Here is a 17,203-nt window from a genome sequence, read left to right as displayed (position 1 = left end):
GAGGGTTAGGGTTAGGGAGATTGTGCAGGGTGTGGGGTTGGATGCCATCCCTGCTGCTCCCCGCTGAATGCAGGAAAATGCTGAGAGAGAGGAGAAACTGGGCGGAGCCGCAGCTGGGAGTGAGATGAGACACTGTGACAGGAAATGCTCACAGAAGTGATGGATGTCCGTAACTTTAATCTGAAAGAAGGATGCCCCGAGTCACTTGCAATTAAATCACAGCCAGAACTGAGCTGAGGAGGGTGGAAAAGTAGCAAACAGTTTGCGTGGATCACTCGCTGAGGCTTGCAGCTCTTGCCGTTGCTGACACTTGATGAACAGGCACGGGGTCAGACTGGTAGATGGCCAGGCCAGTGGGCATGTTTGATTTTCATCTTCTTTCTGCTGATTCTTCTTTCAGTCTGTAGTGGACTGGAGTAGAAAGTAGAACCTGTCAGACATCTCAGACAGGAGGGTGGAAGTAGCAGAGTCAGCTAATAGGCGTAAGAGAGACTCAGATGGGAACAAAGACCCCAGCATGGAGGAGAGGGTGGAGAGAAAGGTGGTGAAAGTTGTGACGGAGGGTGACTGTGGGTGTGAGAGGACCAGCAGAGCAGGAAACTAAGTATCTGTCTGAGAAAACAGGGGGGCACTGCACACCGCCTATAGAGCTGTTCCTTGTGATGACCTAGTGGAGCAGATCACCTGTCTTATGTGCGGTCAGACTGTACCAGTCTGAGGTCAAACACCTGAAGCATCATAAGAAGCAGGCTGGGGATTGAGGCTGGATGCTGACGTCACCCAGCGTAATCACAGGACTGTTATCATCACTGTGAGCGAGTGCCTTGGCTACAAGCTGCCCTCCATAACACAGCCCACTATGTTTATTTCTGTTTTTGGATAAACCCCATTCAGAATTTTTACAATTTCATACAAAACATGAAAAGTACAAAAATGAAAGTTTTAAGCTTCTTGGTACATTTTTTGGCCAGAGTGTTGGTCATCATAAAGCATTAAAGGTTGTATAATTGCTTCTTATATCGTTACAAAACATTATCAAACGTGTCTGATTTCGTCAATAATGAGGGCAATTAAATCCCTTTGAGAAGGTGGCATTGTGTTCTCAATGAAAAGATCAAGGTCCAAGTACAAAGGGATTCCTGACTCCGAGTGTTCCCATTGGCTGTGAGGCTGCTGGCGGTCACCGGGGGCATGACTGAGAGGGGCACCGGAGGTATAAATACGCCGGCCGTTCCTGGACAGTGGCGAGACGTTCCCTTCAGACCTGAGACTGCGTGTGCCGTCACCGCCGAGGACAATGGTCAGCCGGTGAGTGCCTGCCCCTCTCTCTGCCTGCACCCACATCTAGCCAATCACAGGGGCTGCTACACATACCAGGGCTGCAAATATCTTTTTCACATTTTAACTTAATGGGAAGATTGTCCATGGCAAATTGTTTTGTGGATCCACAATTTAAAGTACATTTTTAAACACTTTTCATTAAATTTAGTCATTTTGGGAGGTTAAAAGAACTTATGCCTGGAATTATTGATATAGTGTCATTGTATTAATCCAACACTATAGATATAAAATAGTGAAAGAGAATGTTAGTATAGAAAATTAAATGTTATTTTATGTATTTATTTAAAGTTTATTTCATCAGGTAGGGTCAATTGAGAATCAGTTCTCTTTTGTAATGACAGCCCCTGTGGGAGGAACTTGTTTGGAGCAACACTTAACATTTCAGTTCTGGTCATTAGAGAGGAGTTGGGTCTGTTGTGTTTATGTGTGACAGTTTTAGCCCTCAGTGTCCCTGCTGGTGCAGCAGACTTCCTGCTCTGAGAAGTCTGGGAAGACTGACGCTGTTTTCTGTGTGGCTGGCAGGATGGAGCACCCCGCTGGGGGGTACAAGAAGATCTTTGAGACCTGTGAGGAGCTGGCCGAGCCCATCCCTGCCCAGGTCACAGGTGGGTCGCCCGGATTCGCCCACTTCTCCACCCTCTTCTCCGCCCTGTAAAGCTGATGAAAGGTAGCAGTGTTACTGCATCTTTGTGTCAGATGGAAAAGTGCGTGCAGATAGCTGAGCAATGCCTGCACACTACGGACTGGGCAAAGTGCAAGCTCTGCACTGTGTGTGAAAGACAGACTCTTGAGGCATAGGGAAAGCCTTCGGTCCTCGGTTTGAAAAATAACAGGCATGAAAACTTGCTCTGAAGTCTGACTGGAGCTGAGAGAAAGTGTAATGGGTAAGCAGCGTGAACAGGCCGCAGTAGAGACACGTCTGTCCTGTGCCTTCAGGTCGAATTCCTCCATGGCTGAGGGGAAGTCTCCTCCGTCTGGGTCCTGGGCTGTTCGAGGTGGGAAGCGAGCCCTTTTACCACCTGTTCGATGGCCAGGCTCTCATGCACAAGTTCGACCTCAAGAACGGACAGGTCACCTACTACCGCAAGTAAGAGCTGTAAAACACTCACTGCGCATTGGAATGCCCATACACACATACAGCATTCAGATACAACAGCTCCCTGGCTTTATTCCTTTTTAATGATCTGATTGTTACTTAGTTGTTGGTATCATCTGGACGTCAGTGTCTCTGTGATTCTTGTTTAGAGAGAGTTCTCAGAGCTGCTCCAAACAAATAACCGGTTTGCTGAGAGGATGAATCTGCGTCTCGTTTTGCCCAGGTTCGTGCGAACAGACGCGTACGTGCGGGCGATGACAGAGAAGCGAATTGTGATCACTGAGTTCGGCACCTTCGCCTTCCCAGACCCCTGCAAAAACATCTTCTCCAGGTCTGCTTTTCTCTGCACTCAATCTCCACAGAACTCTTTTTACTGAGAGATACCTCCATTATTACATTATTTTTTATTATCTTATTGGCATTTAGCAGATGCTCTTATCCAGACCAACTTACATCAATTACAGGTTTTTACAATGTTATCCATTTATACAGCTATACATATTAACTGAGGTAATTCTGGGTTAGGTACCTTGCCACTTTTGGTTACGAGTCCTGCTCCTTAACCACTATGCTACACTGCCACCCCTTAAATGACATAATAGACTCTAAGTTCAATACATTACATTACATCATTGGCATTTAGCAGACGCTCTTATCCAGAGCAACTTGGATAGGTTACCATTTTACCTATTATCCATTCATACAGCTGGATATTTACTGAGGCAATTCTGGGTTAGGTACCTTGCCCAAGGGTACAGCAGCAGTAGTGACCCAGTGGGGAAAAAAGCTTTGTGCCCCATGTGAGGATTGATCTCACGACCATCAGATTATGAGACTGACGTGCTACCTACTGTGCTAACAAGGCAGTTACCTCCCACTGCTGATCCTCTCAATTTACCGCTACAAAGGAACTTTATAGCATTTAGCAGAGCTTAGTAGCAGTGGATCTTGTTCCTTGTTGTAGCAGCACTCTGGTGGATTCTAGAGAAGCACTGATAGTATTTCTCTCTTTAGGTTTTTCTCCTACTTTAAAGGAGTGGAGGTCACTGATAACTGCCTGGTGAATGTGTATCCTGTCGGAGAGGATTTCTACGCTTGCACTGAAACCAACTACATCACAAAGGTCAACCCCGAGACCCTGGAGACCCTGAAAAAGGTGAGCCCTCCACCTGCGTCACCTTGTTTCATAACAACAATGTCTTCAAGTCACGAATTCAAGCTGTTCGATACCTGCCCCCTAGGTGGACCTGTGTAACTACGTGTCCATCAATGGGGTCACCGCCCATCCCCACATCGAGCAGGACGGTACCGTGTACAACATCGGGAACTGCATGGGCAAAGGAGCTTCCCTGGCCTACAACATCGTCAGCATCCCTCCCACTCAGAAAGGTGAGTGAGAGGACAATCAACACTCTCTTCCATAACACCCATCTCTGCTTCTGAATGTCTCCGCATACATGCATCCACAGTGCACACCTGCTAAGACATCACACCTGCACACAGACTACTTCTGTAAAAAGACCCCACCCACCTATGTTCACCTGTATATAAATCTCACCTGTACACAGATCACACCTATGCACCTGCACACAGACTGCACTTGTGTAATTCTTCAGAGATGATTTACAGGCTCTTCTTTTCCAGATAAGTCAGATCCCATTGAAAAGTCACGGGTGGTGGTGCAGTTCCCGAGCAGTGAGAGGTTCAAGCCCTCCTACGTGCACAGGTCTGTCCCACACCTGCCTTTACACACACCTCACAGTCCTTCTTCCATTACCAGCTGGGAAACTCACTCCAGACAAACAGCATTTCCACAAAACCTCTCTGTCAAAGGACACAGTAGATTAGTTTTATGAAGTAGTAAAGGATTCTACACAGAAGGTTCTTCAATGGGAATTTTTTCAATTCTGAGAGGGTATAATTCAAAATGCATCAGCTATATGAAAAAATGTTGAATAGCATACAGAATAACGTATTGTATATTGATTGGGCTCCATGAAAACTATAGGCCGTTAAAAGTCTGTAAAGATCATAAGAATAAAATGAAAGATACTGAGCACCTTAAATGTATTCAGAAGCAAACCAGTACTCACATCACTGACAGACAATAATAATGCCACTCAATTAAAACTGATGAAAACACTGCGAGACCTAAGGAGCATTTAGCTATCCTAATGTAGCTGCTCCCAGCCCCCCATTCTGAAGAGGCAACAGGGGACCCCCAACCGGGGACATAATGGGGGTACCCAGGGGAAGTCTGGGACAGCCCCCACTCCCGTCTCTTACAGCCATGTGTCTCCATGGAGCAGGAGCTACGTGTCCGCCAGCAACGCACGAGTGACCATGATGCCATAATTCTTGTGCAGTGTGGTTGCCATGGAGACGTTACCTTGACTTATGTACTGTTTTCTTCTAACCCTCTCCAGTTTCGGCATCACGCCAAACTACTTTGTCTTCGTTGAGACTCCCGTGAAGATCAATCTTCTTAAGTTTCTGAGCGCCTGGAGTATCCGGGGCTCCAACTACATGGACTGCTTCGAGTCCAACGAGACCATGGGCGTAAGTGAGGGTCTGGAGGGTGTAGGTTAGAACCCGAGGGTGTAAGTGAATGGGCTGTGTGTGTAAGTGAGAATCTGACAGTGCACATTAGTAATCCTGTGGAGATGTGTCTTCACTTGTCATTCTAACACATTTTTAAGGACAAGTTAAAAAATCTTTAAATATTTTTTATATACTACATTTCAACCAGTTGGCAGATCAGAAACATGTGCACATTATTCTCCTTTAATATGATCCATGATTGAACCTATTTTTGTAGACCTGGTTCCATCTGGCTACCAGGAACCCTGATGAGTATGTGGATGTTAAATTCAGAGCCTCTGCTATCAACCTCTTCCATCACATCAACTGCTACGAGGACCAAGGTTTCGTTGTGATCGACCTGTGCACATGGAAGGGGTAGGTGAATGGCAGAGCACCACAGAGGACCTGGAAACCTCAGCCACACTCCCAACCTCTTACCCACTAAACCTGCTGTCTCCCAAGGTTCGAGTTTGTGTACAACTACCTGTACCTGGCGAATCTGCGGGAGAACTGGGACGAGGTGAAGAAGGCCGCTATGATGGCCCCCCAGCCGGAGGTTCGGAGATACGTCATCCCCATGGACGTGCACAGGGTGGGTCCTCAGAAAGCCCCGCCCCTCGCATCCCTGACGCCGTGGTGACAGGCAGCTGCAGGTGAGGGGTGCGTTCGGCTGCTCTCACACCCCTGTCTCTCCGTCACTCTGCAGGAGGAACAGGGGAAGAACCTGATCTCCCTGCCCTACACCACCGCCACCGCCGTCATGCGCTCTGACGGGACCGTCTGGCTGGAGCCCGAGGTGCTGTTCTCCGGCCCGCGCCAGGGTAAGGACCCCAGCGTATACCGGTGCAGCTCCACGCGACTGCACTTACACCACCAAACACAATCAAACACCATGTATGAGAAGAAAAAGAGAAATCCCTTTTTTTTTGCATAACAGTTTTAACTGTTTTTGATATTGCATATTGTCACCATTTCACAGTAACACATGCTCTTATCCTCATTTTTTTAAATGGGGCTTTTTCAGTCTTACCACAGAGCTGTATACCTAAAACAATAAATGCTTATTTCTCAACAGTGTTACTACTTCTCAAAAGTCATATTTTTATTACTTTGTTAATCTAATATTTTTTCCCCACACAGCATTTGAGTTCCCCCAGATCAACTATAAAAGATGCAGTGGGAAGAACTACACGTATGCCTACGCGCTCGGCCTGAACCACTTCATCCCCGACAGGGTGGGTACAGTGTGCAGCAGGCTTTAAGAGGCTTTTTGGAATCGTGTCACAGAGGCGTTTCGGTCAGCGCCAGCTGTGTATCTGCTCGTGTGTTCCCAGATCTGCAAGCTAAACGTGAGGACCAAGGAGACATGGGTGTGGCAGGAGCCTGACTCGTACCCGAGCGAGCCACTGTTTGTGCAGAACCCTGACGGTGTGGACGAGGACGATGGTGAGTAAGGGCAGGGAAACCGGGGACCCCTGCATTTCCGGGGCAGGTTGCCATGGCAGCACCATCTGTGCCCGTCGCTGGGGGATCTGTGTGAATACGCTGCATCTCCTTCCTGCAGGAGTCCTGCTCACCGTCGTGGTGAACCCTGGTGCTGCCCTGAGACCCGGGTACATGCTGATCCTCAACGCCAAGGACCTGTCCGAGATTGCCCGCGCCGAGGTGGAGGTCATGATACCTGTCACCTTCCATGGGATGTACAAGCCCTAGAGCACCTGCTGGTCATGTGATGCTGGTAATGTCACGGCCCCCAAGAAATTTCCAGACAATGTGCTTCTGTGTGCTAAAACCACCAACAGCAACTGGAGTCTGAGCGTGGTCATTAGGTAACCTCCACAGCCTCCACAGCCTCTCTCTGACGGTGGCCATGCCGATAGAGTGAAAATACCATGGAAAGCCGTGATGTAGCAGTCTCCATGAGCTTCTCCTCCTGGTCTGATTTTTCTGTGAATGATGGAGTATTCTGGCAGTGCCAAGTGTGTTTGAACACTGTAGAAATAAAATAAGAAATAGGAAATACACTGTCTTCTTCTCTGTGTGTTTATGCCTCTTATGTCCTGTCGTCCTTTAACCAAAGATACTGAACACATGCAGCAACAGTCATATTCACTGGAAGGTCACATAAAGACACAGCCTTGTGTTGCTACATCTTAAGGCAATCCCTAGCACAAGCAAGACTACTACCATAATGCAGTGTTGTGACAGTGGTCAAGCATATGTAAATGGATAGATATTCCACACACCATCATGACATTGCAGCAAAGCTGAGCTTCCACAATGAGACAACATTTTTTCTTCATCATTGTGATTGGTGTGTTAGCTGAGTAGATTCCATTGGAAGACCTGAAAACCTTTTGGAAGTGAGATATTGCAGACGTTGAGCTGTAGATATCATTAAGGTGCTTTCCCAGGAATAAATTCTGGATTCTGACATTGACAATGCTGAAAGTCAACTGCAAGCATGAGAAGTTGACTCATATGAATACACCTCAGATGCTGTTACCTGAAATACGCACCCTGTAACTTACAGCCGTGAGGTGCAGACACACTCTACACTGCAACCACTGCAACCACTGCAGCTCATGCAACAAAAACTACTTTTACATTTAAGTTAAATCCTGGTAAAAAAGGCATGAAAGACAGGAAATTCGTGACCTTTGCATTAAAGCTGGTGTATGCACTGCGAAGGCTTTTCAGCTCATGCTCTGACACTCCAGATACAGGGGAACATGTACTCGCCAACGGGCAGACTGCTGAGGATGTAGACTTCATCTCAAACAGCAAAATATATAGTCCTATATAGAAGAATAAACGAAATAATCACGTATGCTTATTTACTAGAAAATTACAAAACACATAATTGCTCAGTTTTACGCGGCAGTTCATATGTAAGTACATGCAGTAAAAAAAAAAAAAAAAAAAAACATGATTATTTACTTTATTCCTGTCAGGACTCCTGTCGGTCGGGCTGCACAGCACAGTCTTTCAGAGGTGAGAGGCATTTAAATATAAATTAGGGAGTTGCAGTTAGGGAGGTGCAGTTCACTCCTATAATATGACAAATTAAACTGATTTGTTACCCAAGCCACTGCTGAGCACTGAGGCCATTGGGGAACGGCTTATTTATACCATGTCCTCTGCTTTTTGCGGTCAGTAGCTGTGTCAGCTTTACAATGTAAGTAAAGCGGGCGCAGTAAAACCCAGTGACGAAAACAGCCATTCCGATCAGTTTAAACCTTTTTCTTCTTCTTCAGAATGGAGCAGAGTAGCGGAACCACCTGCGGATCAGATAACAGTGAAATTATACACATGGTGGTACTGATTGGAATGAAGAGTTAATCCTTTATACAGTAATATATTTTAGCAGCCAGGTAGCCACGGTTAGCCAATTTCGCTTTCTTCCAGGTAGCTACCTGGCCAGCTGTAAAAATAACGCGGTGGATTATAGTTCACTAACATAAAATTTAGGAAATGCGGCTCGGTTTGCAGCTGCTGAGTTTATGCTACATCATGATTTTTGGCAACTAACAAATAAAGTTTTGTTTTTATGTGTAAATGCCACACTGGCAGTTTATGGAATTCCTACACAGTAGTGGTTGTTCTAAGATGCAGATGCTGACCACACCTAATAAGCTTCCAAATGCACGGGAGTTTGCTCACCAGCAAACAAAACATTGATCAATAGGTTTCCAGGTCAGAATGTCTTCACTAATGCAAAAGAGCCTTAGGCCTCTGTAATCAAAAAGCACTTTAGTACTTGTTTATGTTTAGCCATACGTTCCAAGCAGTTATTATAAAGACATTGTACAGTTAGTTCTTTTGCTCATTCATTCATTCAGATCACTTGCCTGGCTGTAATCTTACATCGTCAAATAGTGATGCAAGGACCTGACTGGGAATAACAACGATAATCTCATCATCCGCATTATCGGGGCCAGCTATTTAATCCCCGAACAAAAGGCATGTTATGCGCGAACTGCGCTGGGATGTGGACGGACTGTGCTTGTGTGGGAGTGAGGCAGGGGCCGCTGAAGTCCAACTTCACACGTTCACTGGCAGCAGGGAAACGGCTGCGAGAACTGTACAAGTCAAATGAGGAAGAACTGCACCAAATACTGCCAGTTTCTCACAAAGAAAAAAATCCTCTCACCTCTTTCACATTCTCTGTCCTGTGATTCTACTACCAGTTTTTCCTCACCATGGAGATTGCCATGGGATGACCAGGAAAAATGAGAAAAAATGTTCATTTGCCACCTGCTAGAGGGGGGGGGGTTACTAGTTATTGCAAAAAAAAAGGATGGAATAAAACAAAGCTTTTGCACTCACCTAACTGATCAGCCTATCAGAGAAAGACGGACTGAAGGCCACAGTTTCTAGTCAGGCTGGCCACAGCCATGAAGTTCCATGGTAAACTGTATAATAGAAGCCCAGGTACTGGAACAATCAGTGTGTTTGTATGTTTTATATGTGAATATGTTTTCTTTGCCAAATGTCAACTGAGCATCATCTCTGTATGTATTTACACTTCCCTCCCAAGCTGAATCCATGCACTGAAATGCAGATGCTGTTGTTTAGGCGGCAGGGACATGAACCCATTTGACTGGCAGAAGGGGGATCGGAAATTCTGCATAATATGAACACACCATAAGATTCACACTAATCCCTGTACTTTCCCAAAAATCTGCTACGGGCACAGATGGTGAAGATGACAACGCTGATACACACTGGAATATATAATCCACATGAAGACAGAGCGGAAAAATTCCAAGCTGTTGATGAAACCAAAGAAGCCAAAAGACAGAAATGGAGAAATGAATCTCACTTTAAAATCAATTTCCAAGGTACTTGGGTTTAAACACATTTTCCTTGCTAGAAATACTATTCATGAATAACTGTTAGTAGCTCCTTGTAACGGTGTTTTTCGTGACCGTGTCCATGTTTGTAAGTGTGACCTGTGATCTCAGTAACAGATGCCCAGCCTCAGGTGGCAGGACTTTGACTAAAAGCAAGAGCAGACCTGAATGCAAATTGCATTCTGTACAGAGGACTCATAACTGTGAGGCAGGAATGAAGGAATATGATTCTTGCACATTAATCTGTATCTTTAATAAATATACATTTGAAGAGTTTCCATTCAAACAGGCAGGTTTTCACAGAGGGACTGGAAGCAGTTCTCTTTTTATCGAGTAAAAGAGGAACGATGCCCTGTTTTTTCCCTACACCATGTTTCTTCACAGTTCTGCCTGGGTCCTCCTCCTTCCCTCCGTCTGTCCCCATGGCCAAAATCCAGGTTAAAAACATGACTTTAAAACTGTCACACTCATCATGTCTTCACTGCACTCACACTAGTGTAATTCACTTTCTTTCTGCCAGTGTAACATCACAGCACGGGTTCATTAGTACACTGCATACCTATCGCTAAAATACACACTTCAATGTTTTTTTTTGGTCAGTGAAGCCCCAGCCAGCAGAGGAATACCAAAGCTAAACCCAGATATCACCTTGGAAACCACCCCAATAAACCTCTGACCTCTGACCTCTGACCCAAGCTAATGACACAGCTAAATGTGAGGTTTCCCTTTTCAAAGCCAGAGTTCAGGAAAGGATTTCTGCTACTTTCACGTCTCTTTCAGAATGAAAGGTTCTGTGGTGCAAAGGTGGAAGGCGAGTGTGCTGTCTGCTGCTGGAGTTTCATTGTGCGAGACAGGGGGTGGGGGGGAGCAGCAGTCCAGGCAACCGGGGAGCCCCAGGGGGCTCCGTTATTTGAGGATCTTGTGGTAGGGGTACAGGTTTAGGGAGGAGGTGAAAGCTCGGATGTCTGAGATGACGGTGGCGTCGGCCAGCCGAGGTGAAGCAGGCAGGAAGTTCAGCCTGGACACTTCCCCGTAAGAGGAGCACTGAGGGTCCACCCCTTCCTGCTCTCCGCCTTGCCCTGCAGGGTCCCCCTCCTCCTCCCCAAAGCCCACCACCTGAGAGAGAGGAGAGAACATCAGGGTACACACACACACACATACAAAAATGCGTGCAGGGTCACTCACACACAAGAGACACACACACACACACACACACACACACACACACACACACTCACACACTCTTACACTCTTACACTCTTACACTCACACACTCTTACACTCACTCATATACACACACACACGCACGTGCACACGCATGCACGTCGGTGGTCTTACGTGCACGCTGAGCTTGCGGCTGTGTGGGCCTCGGTGCTCCTGGAACCAGGAGAGCAGCTCTGCCTTCGTCATCAACCTGAGGGCGTCCACCTGTGGGGGGAGGGGGGGGGCAGAGCTGAGCTAACATTCTCTCTCACAGACACACAGCTGCCATTCTCTCTCACAGAGACACAGCTGCCATCATCTCTCACACAGACACACAGCTGCCATTCTCTCTCACAGAGACACACAGCTGCCATTCTCTCTCACAGAGACACACAGCTGCCATTCTCTCTCACAGAGACACAGCTGCCATTCTCTCTCACAGAGACTGAGTCTCTCTCTCTAACTGGGACAGAACCAGGCCAGCCTACACCCCTGGCTTGAAGTCTCACCTCTCTGTTGAGCCGGTCGAAGACGTACTGCTGGGTAACCACTTCAAACCAGTTCCTGTCCACCTCCTCCCCCAGGTGGGTGTCCTCACATTCCTTCAGCTTGATCAGGGCCGTCACCTGCGTCTTGAAGGCCTCATCTGTCAGAGCGCTCATCTTCTTCCCAAAACTGACCAGGAACTCCTCTACCTTTGCTTCCACCAGCTCAGAGCTGCAGAGGTGGAGAGAGGGACACATTAGCCTGTCAGAGAGGCTAGCCTAGTTAGCCTAGTTAGCGTGGTGTGAATGTGGTGAAAGGACTCACTTGAACTTTGTGGCCTGTGTCTCCACAGTAACAGAGAAGCCCAGAACTCCAGAAGTGTTTCTGCAGGTGGGGTAGACATGGTACCTGGGAGGGGGGGTGTCCCGGTTAAAGCCACAAAAAAATGCATCGACTTACAGCTCCACGTGAACTCAGCCCCTGCTGCACTTCACGGTGTCAGGAGTCAAACTCTAAGTTAGTAATTACATTTCATAACCTCCATATGTGGGAGATGAAGTTCAGACAGCTTCACAAACTCACCCTAGCGTCTCCTTGGTCCTCAAGAAGTCAAAGCAGGGCTCCTCCATGTGCATCTGGAAAGCAGAGGCCGAGAGGGTCACCCCAACAGCCAGAACCACCAAACCCAGCAGAGAGGGTCACCCCAGTCAGCCTGCTCCCCAAACCCAGCAGAGAGGGTCGTTTGACCTTCGCCTCATCCTTTACTTTGACCCGTACCCCATGCACACAACTGACAGCATGATACTTTCTCAGACCACAACTGTGTAAAGGACTGGGCTGAAAGTGCTTCAGCTCCCGGACCCTCTGTGCTTCGGAGTGAGAGAGTGAGAGTGAAACAGTGAGAGAGTGAGACAGAGAGAGTGAGACAGAGAGAGTGAGACAGAGAGAGTGAGACAGTGAGAAAGAGAGTGAGAGAGTGAGACAGAGAGAGAGTGAGACAGAGAGAGTGAGACAGTGAGAGTGAGACAGTGAGAGTGAGACAGAGAGAGTGAGACAGAGAGAGTGAGACAGAGAGAAAGAGAGTGAGAGTACGCAGGCAGCACTCACCACCAGCAGCTCCATCAGGGTGTGCTCCCTCAGAGCCCTGGGACCAGACTGTGGGGAAATGAGAGACGTCTCTGAACAAACTGCAAACTGTGACCACCTCTTAAAACTGATCTCTAAACACAGAATGCAGCCCCTGCATCACATAGCCTTTGAGAGGAACGTGCCACAGTGCTGGAAAGGGTTAAGGGGTAACAGGAGTACTTTTTGGGGTGTTGTGACCCACCTGGTAGTAGACGGTGACCTCAGAGTTGGCGTCTCCTTTGTTGAGGGATTTGACCTTACACAGGTGTGCCTTCTCAGGCAGCTCCACCACTCGGAAGAGAACAGGGACCTCTACTGACAGAGGCTTGAACTGCAGCTTTCTGTGAGCAAGGAGACCCACACAGCACAGGTGGGAAAACCAGACAAGGGAGAAGGTGGCGGATATTCAGACACTTGAGCAAAAATTCACATGAGCAATGCCCTATAGAACTTTTACCTATATAGAATTGCCCTATAGCACTTAGTGGACTTTACAATGGAGTCTTGCTCTGGTGCACTAGACAGGTTTGAGTATGAGGTAGGGATCAGAGCTTGAGTGGGAGGAGTCAGAGCTGGAGGTAGGGGGGAGTCAGAAGTAGAAAGGGGAGGGGTCGTAGCAGAAAGGGGAGGGGTCATAGCTAGAGAGGGGAGGGGTCATAGCTGGAAAGGTTCAGGAAGTAGACAGCAGTTCACACTTACTCTGTCACATACTGCAGAAACTGCATCGCCTCCTACAAGATAAAAAGTCATAAAAGAACTGTTAGAATCTAGTAGGAAATCCACAGTAGCTGTCCTGACTGTGCAAAGGAGGTGTTAATTACAAACGAGCCACTAAGTTTTTGGGGAGACTCACAGCGCTGGTGAAGTTGCCCTGGACGAGCCCCTCGGCATACAGTTCGGACTTCAGACTGTGGGCAAACTCCATCAGGTCGGACACAGTGAGCCCCTTCATTATGGCCTGGTACTTCTGTATGACTGACCAGCGCGCCTGTTCCAGGATCAGCAGCCGTACGTCTCTGCAGACGGGGACAGAAGTGGGAGGGGGGGGCACAGCAAGGACATCAGCAAAATACAACTCCACCCCCTCCACAGATCGGCATAATGCTGTGCTTCTGCGCTGTGAACCAGTAAGGCAGTGTAAAAGGGTCCAATCCCATTCCCCCTTCCCCTCTTAAAAGTTAATGAAGTCGAGCAGATACAGTTTACATCAGCATGCAGTGTGGGCAGAGCACTGGACCCTGGGCATGTGGGTCATGGGCTCTGAAAGCACAGCACAATGTGCGTTCTTTGCCGCTGATCCTGGATCAGAATGAAATTACTGCATTATTTAGTTTGGGGGTTAGGATTGGTGGCAGCAAGCTGATCTTAAGTCTGTTGATGAAGGCAGAAAGCCCAGCAGGGTGTGCTTTCCCTTCACCTCAGCTGCCCTGTTCAAAACTCCGGCTGCAGAAATGGGTCAAAGGGAGCAGGAGACGTGACCTCTGTAGACCCCAGATCAGCTAATAAACACGTCATCAACTCCGTAAGCGCAGCGGATTAACGTCTGGCTCAGACATGACCTGGGGAGTGATGTAGACTTTGGACTCTGGTTTGGATCTCATCAGCACGGTCCTCTTGACGGCCTAAACTGGACGGGACCATGAAGGAGGCAGGAGGGACTCACTTGCCCAGTTTCTCGGGTTTGATGAGGATGTTGAAGTACGTCTTCTTCAGCTGCTCCACAAACATGGAGAAGACGTCTGGTGCAGCGGAGAAATCCACCAGGTAATCCACAATCAGGTTAAACAGCAACTGTGACGAGGAGAGAGGGCAGAAAGGCACGCGGTTCATTTGTGTGCTCCTGTGTGTGTGTCTGTGATCTCAGCGTGCATGTGTCTGTGATCTCAGCGTGCATGTACACGTGTCTGTGAGCGTGTATGTGACTCACGGGCAGTTTGTGGTTGAACCCTTTGACCTTGATGACCAGGCCGTGCTCTCCGGCCACCAGCTTGTACTCCAGCTGGGCCACGTCAGCCTCGTAGGCCGGCTCCGCCAGGCTGTGCGCCAGGATGTTCACGAAGAGGTCGAACAGAACCAGGCTGCAGGGACAGGCGACAGCACTGAGACTCTCCCAGGAGCACACAGACAGCACTGAGACTCTCCCAGGAGCACACAGACAGCACTGAGACTCTCCCAGGAGCACACAGACAGCACTGAGACTCTCCCAGGAGCACACAGACAGCACTGAGACTCTCCCAGGAGCACACAGACAGCACCGAGACACTCCCAGGAGCACACAGACAGCACTGAGACTCTCCCAGGAGCACACAGACAGCACTGAGACTCTCCCAGGAGCACACAGACAGCACCGAGACACTCCCAGGAGCACACAGACAGCACCGAGACACTCCCAGGAGCACACAGACAGCACCGAGACTCTCCCAGGAGCACACAGACAGCACTGAGACTCTCCCAGGAGCACACAGACAGCACTGAGACTCTCCCAGGAGCACACAGACAGCACTGAGACCCTCCCAGGAGCACACAGACAGCACTGAGACCCTCCCAGGAGCACACAGACAGCACTGAGACCCTCCCAGGAGCACACAGACAGCACTGAGACACTCCCAGGAGCACACAGACAGCACTGAGACTCTCCCAGGAGCACACAGACAGCACTGAGACACTCCCAGGAGCACACAGACAGCACTGAGACACTCCCAGGAGCACACAGACAGCACTGAGACTCTCCCAGGAGCACACAGACAGCACTGAGACCCTCCCAGGAGCACACAGACAGCACTGAGACTCTCCCAGGAGCACACAGACAGCACTGAGACACTCCCAGGAGCACACAGACAGCACTGAGACACTCCCAGGAGCAGACACCTCTTTGGGTGGGGGGGGGATCTACCCTGTTCACCATCACCAACAATTTGTGCTGTTGGCTCATGTTGAAACCCCCCCTCTGTTTAACTCCGTTATTAAAAGTGAAGCAGTACTCACTTCTCAGGCGACCTCTGGATGACAGGTGAGATGAGGTGGAAACGGACATAAGCTGGAAAGTGAAAAAAGATGCGCGAGTGAGCATTCCCACCCACACCTCTCTACCGTACCACCCTACAGCACTGTGATCTCTACCACGTGCAGAGATGCACTAACACTCCCGCAACTTGCTGATACAGGGACTGACACACATACACACTTGCTGATGGAAAGACACAGATACAAACCTTTAGGAATCTTGAATTTATTGTCTTTCCTGAACCACAGACAGCCTCTCTCATTGTTGACGATTCTAACAGGAAACTCGGTGTCGGGGCAGTCGGAGGTTTTTAGGGCGAAATCCGTAGCTGCAAAGATTTAACAAAAAAACGAAACCAGATTTGAGATGAAGTCAGAGGTGGGAAACACCTCGTTAAACACTTTCACTGAGGAACCATAAAACTTCACCAGTAACACTAGAGGGATTCACATTCTCAGATCATCAAACAGCAGAGTCCAGCGGGGGGGGGGGGGGGGGGCAGACACACAGACACGCACCAATGAACTTATTCTCTGCTGGGAGATGCAGGTCAGAGTTCAGCTCGTAATCGCTTGCCCATCGATCTCTCCACTCCTGCTGAATATCTGCCACGAGGGAGAGAGAGCGTTAAACAGACAGCAAGACACCAACATCAGCTGCTCCACAGCTCACAAGATTAAACACACTCTCATAACACAAAACACGCATTTGTCAGTGCAGACTCCACACAGAGCCTGTAAAATAGGTGCAGAGTCAGTGTTGCAGAGTCAGTACGGAGTCAGAGCCCCCAGCATTCCTGATGACTGGCGGCCCGTTTTCCGGCCTCTCACCCTCCACGCTGTACTGCGTGCCGAACCATTTCTCCTTCAGCTCACAGCGGCCCTCGTGCTCCGGAGACAGCAGCATCAGGTTGGCCCGCTCCGGGGTCAGGAGGGTGAGGGCAGCCGAAATCACCTGGGTAGAGAGGGGGGGAAAGAGAGAGAGAGAGAGAGAGAGAGAGAGACAGAGAGAGAGAGAGAGAGAGAGAGAGAGAGAAAGAGAGAGAGAGAGAGAAGGCCTTCAGACTGGAGAAACACTGCCCCCTAGTGTACAAGCACTTTACAAGACACTGAAGCCCAAACGAGAACCACCGTCCAACTCCAACCCTCGGGCTCATCACAACTCCTTCTCACACACAGGAAATGCCTGGCAAGGTGGACACAGCATGGCAGAAACTCCCCCCAGCAAGCCACAGGGCAAACCGAGCTGTTAGCACACTGCTGATATCCTATCCAGTCCTGTCTGGTCTTTAAGAGAAAATCAGAAAGGGTCTAGAGAAGGGAGTGAGAGGGTGGTTCTGACTGGGCCCAAAACTTCTTAAGGGCTCCCTTTGTGAACACCTTTTCCAGGATGAATTACAGAGCTTACATTTGACACTTCATCCATTTTCAGAACTGGGTATTTAGTGAAGCAATTCGGGATGAATTAGCTGTGACACAGACAGGCTGGAGGTGTCTCTGGGGTTAC

At 48.6% G+C, this 17,203-nt stretch overlaps 2 protein-coding genes and 1 non-coding gene across 3 annotated transcripts in view; 1 reads left to right on the top strand and 2 right to left on the bottom strand.

Annotated features, from left to right (window-relative positions):
• Window positions 1-1,191: 1,191 nt before the first annotated feature.
• On the top strand, window positions 1,192-6,733 carry LOC118795444 (retinoid isomerohydrolase). Its single transcript, XM_036553906.1, has 14 exons — window positions 1,192-1,308; window positions 1,805-1,946; window positions 2,278-2,428; window positions 2,661-2,768; window positions 3,452-3,593; window positions 3,679-3,826; window positions 4,082-4,163; window positions 4,864-4,996; window positions 5,256-5,395; window positions 5,483-5,612; window positions 5,727-5,841; window positions 6,161-6,255; window positions 6,355-6,466; window positions 6,585-6,733. The coding sequence occupies exons 1-14, from the start codon at window positions 1,192-1,194 to the stop codon at window positions 6,731-6,733; spliced, it is 1,764 nt and encodes a 587-aa protein (XP_036409799.1).
• On the bottom strand, window positions 3,230-3,302 carry trnam-cau. The gene has a single exon. It is a non-coding gene; the product is annotated as a tRNA-Met (tRNA).
• A 3,385-nt stretch (window positions 6,734-10,118) lies between the features above and the next one.
• Window positions 10,119-17,203, bottom strand: part of LOC118795692 (nardilysin-like) — a 14,641-nt gene continuing 7,556 nt past the window's right edge. Inside the window, exons 17-31 of the mRNA XM_036554370.1 lie at window positions 16,528-16,651; window positions 16,216-16,302; window positions 15,906-16,025; window positions 15,679-15,730; window positions 14,621-14,771; window positions 14,357-14,484; window positions 13,547-13,709; window positions 13,393-13,424; window positions 12,896-13,034; window positions 12,673-12,720; window positions 12,148-12,200; window positions 11,890-11,973; window positions 11,589-11,796; window positions 11,215-11,304; window positions 10,119-10,992 (exon numbers count right to left, since the gene is read on the bottom strand). Coding sequence (XP_036410263.1) covers window positions 10,783-10,992; window positions 11,215-11,304; window positions 11,589-11,796; window positions 11,890-11,973; window positions 12,148-12,200; window positions 12,673-12,720; window positions 12,896-13,034; window positions 13,393-13,424; window positions 13,547-13,709; window positions 14,357-14,484; window positions 14,621-14,771; window positions 15,679-15,730; window positions 15,906-16,025; window positions 16,216-16,302; window positions 16,528-16,651 — 1,689 coding nt within the window. The 3' untranslated portion in view covers window positions 10,119-10,782. The remainder of the gene's footprint in view (window positions 10,993-11,214; window positions 11,305-11,588; window positions 11,797-11,889; window positions 11,974-12,147; window positions 12,201-12,672; window positions 12,721-12,895; window positions 13,035-13,392; window positions 13,425-13,546; window positions 13,710-14,356; window positions 14,485-14,620; window positions 14,772-15,678; window positions 15,731-15,905; window positions 16,026-16,215; window positions 16,303-16,527; window positions 16,652-17,203) is intronic.

Source organism: Megalops cyprinoides, chromosome 20 (assembly GCF_013368585.1).
Source record: "Megalops cyprinoides isolate fMegCyp1 chromosome 20, fMegCyp1.pri, whole genome shotgun sequence".
NCBI lineage: Eukaryota > Metazoa > Chordata > Actinopteri > Elopiformes > Megalopidae > Megalops > Megalops cyprinoides.
The sequence above is the reverse complement of the archived record's forward strand: the minus strand, read 5'-3'. Positions and strand labels throughout refer to the sequence as shown.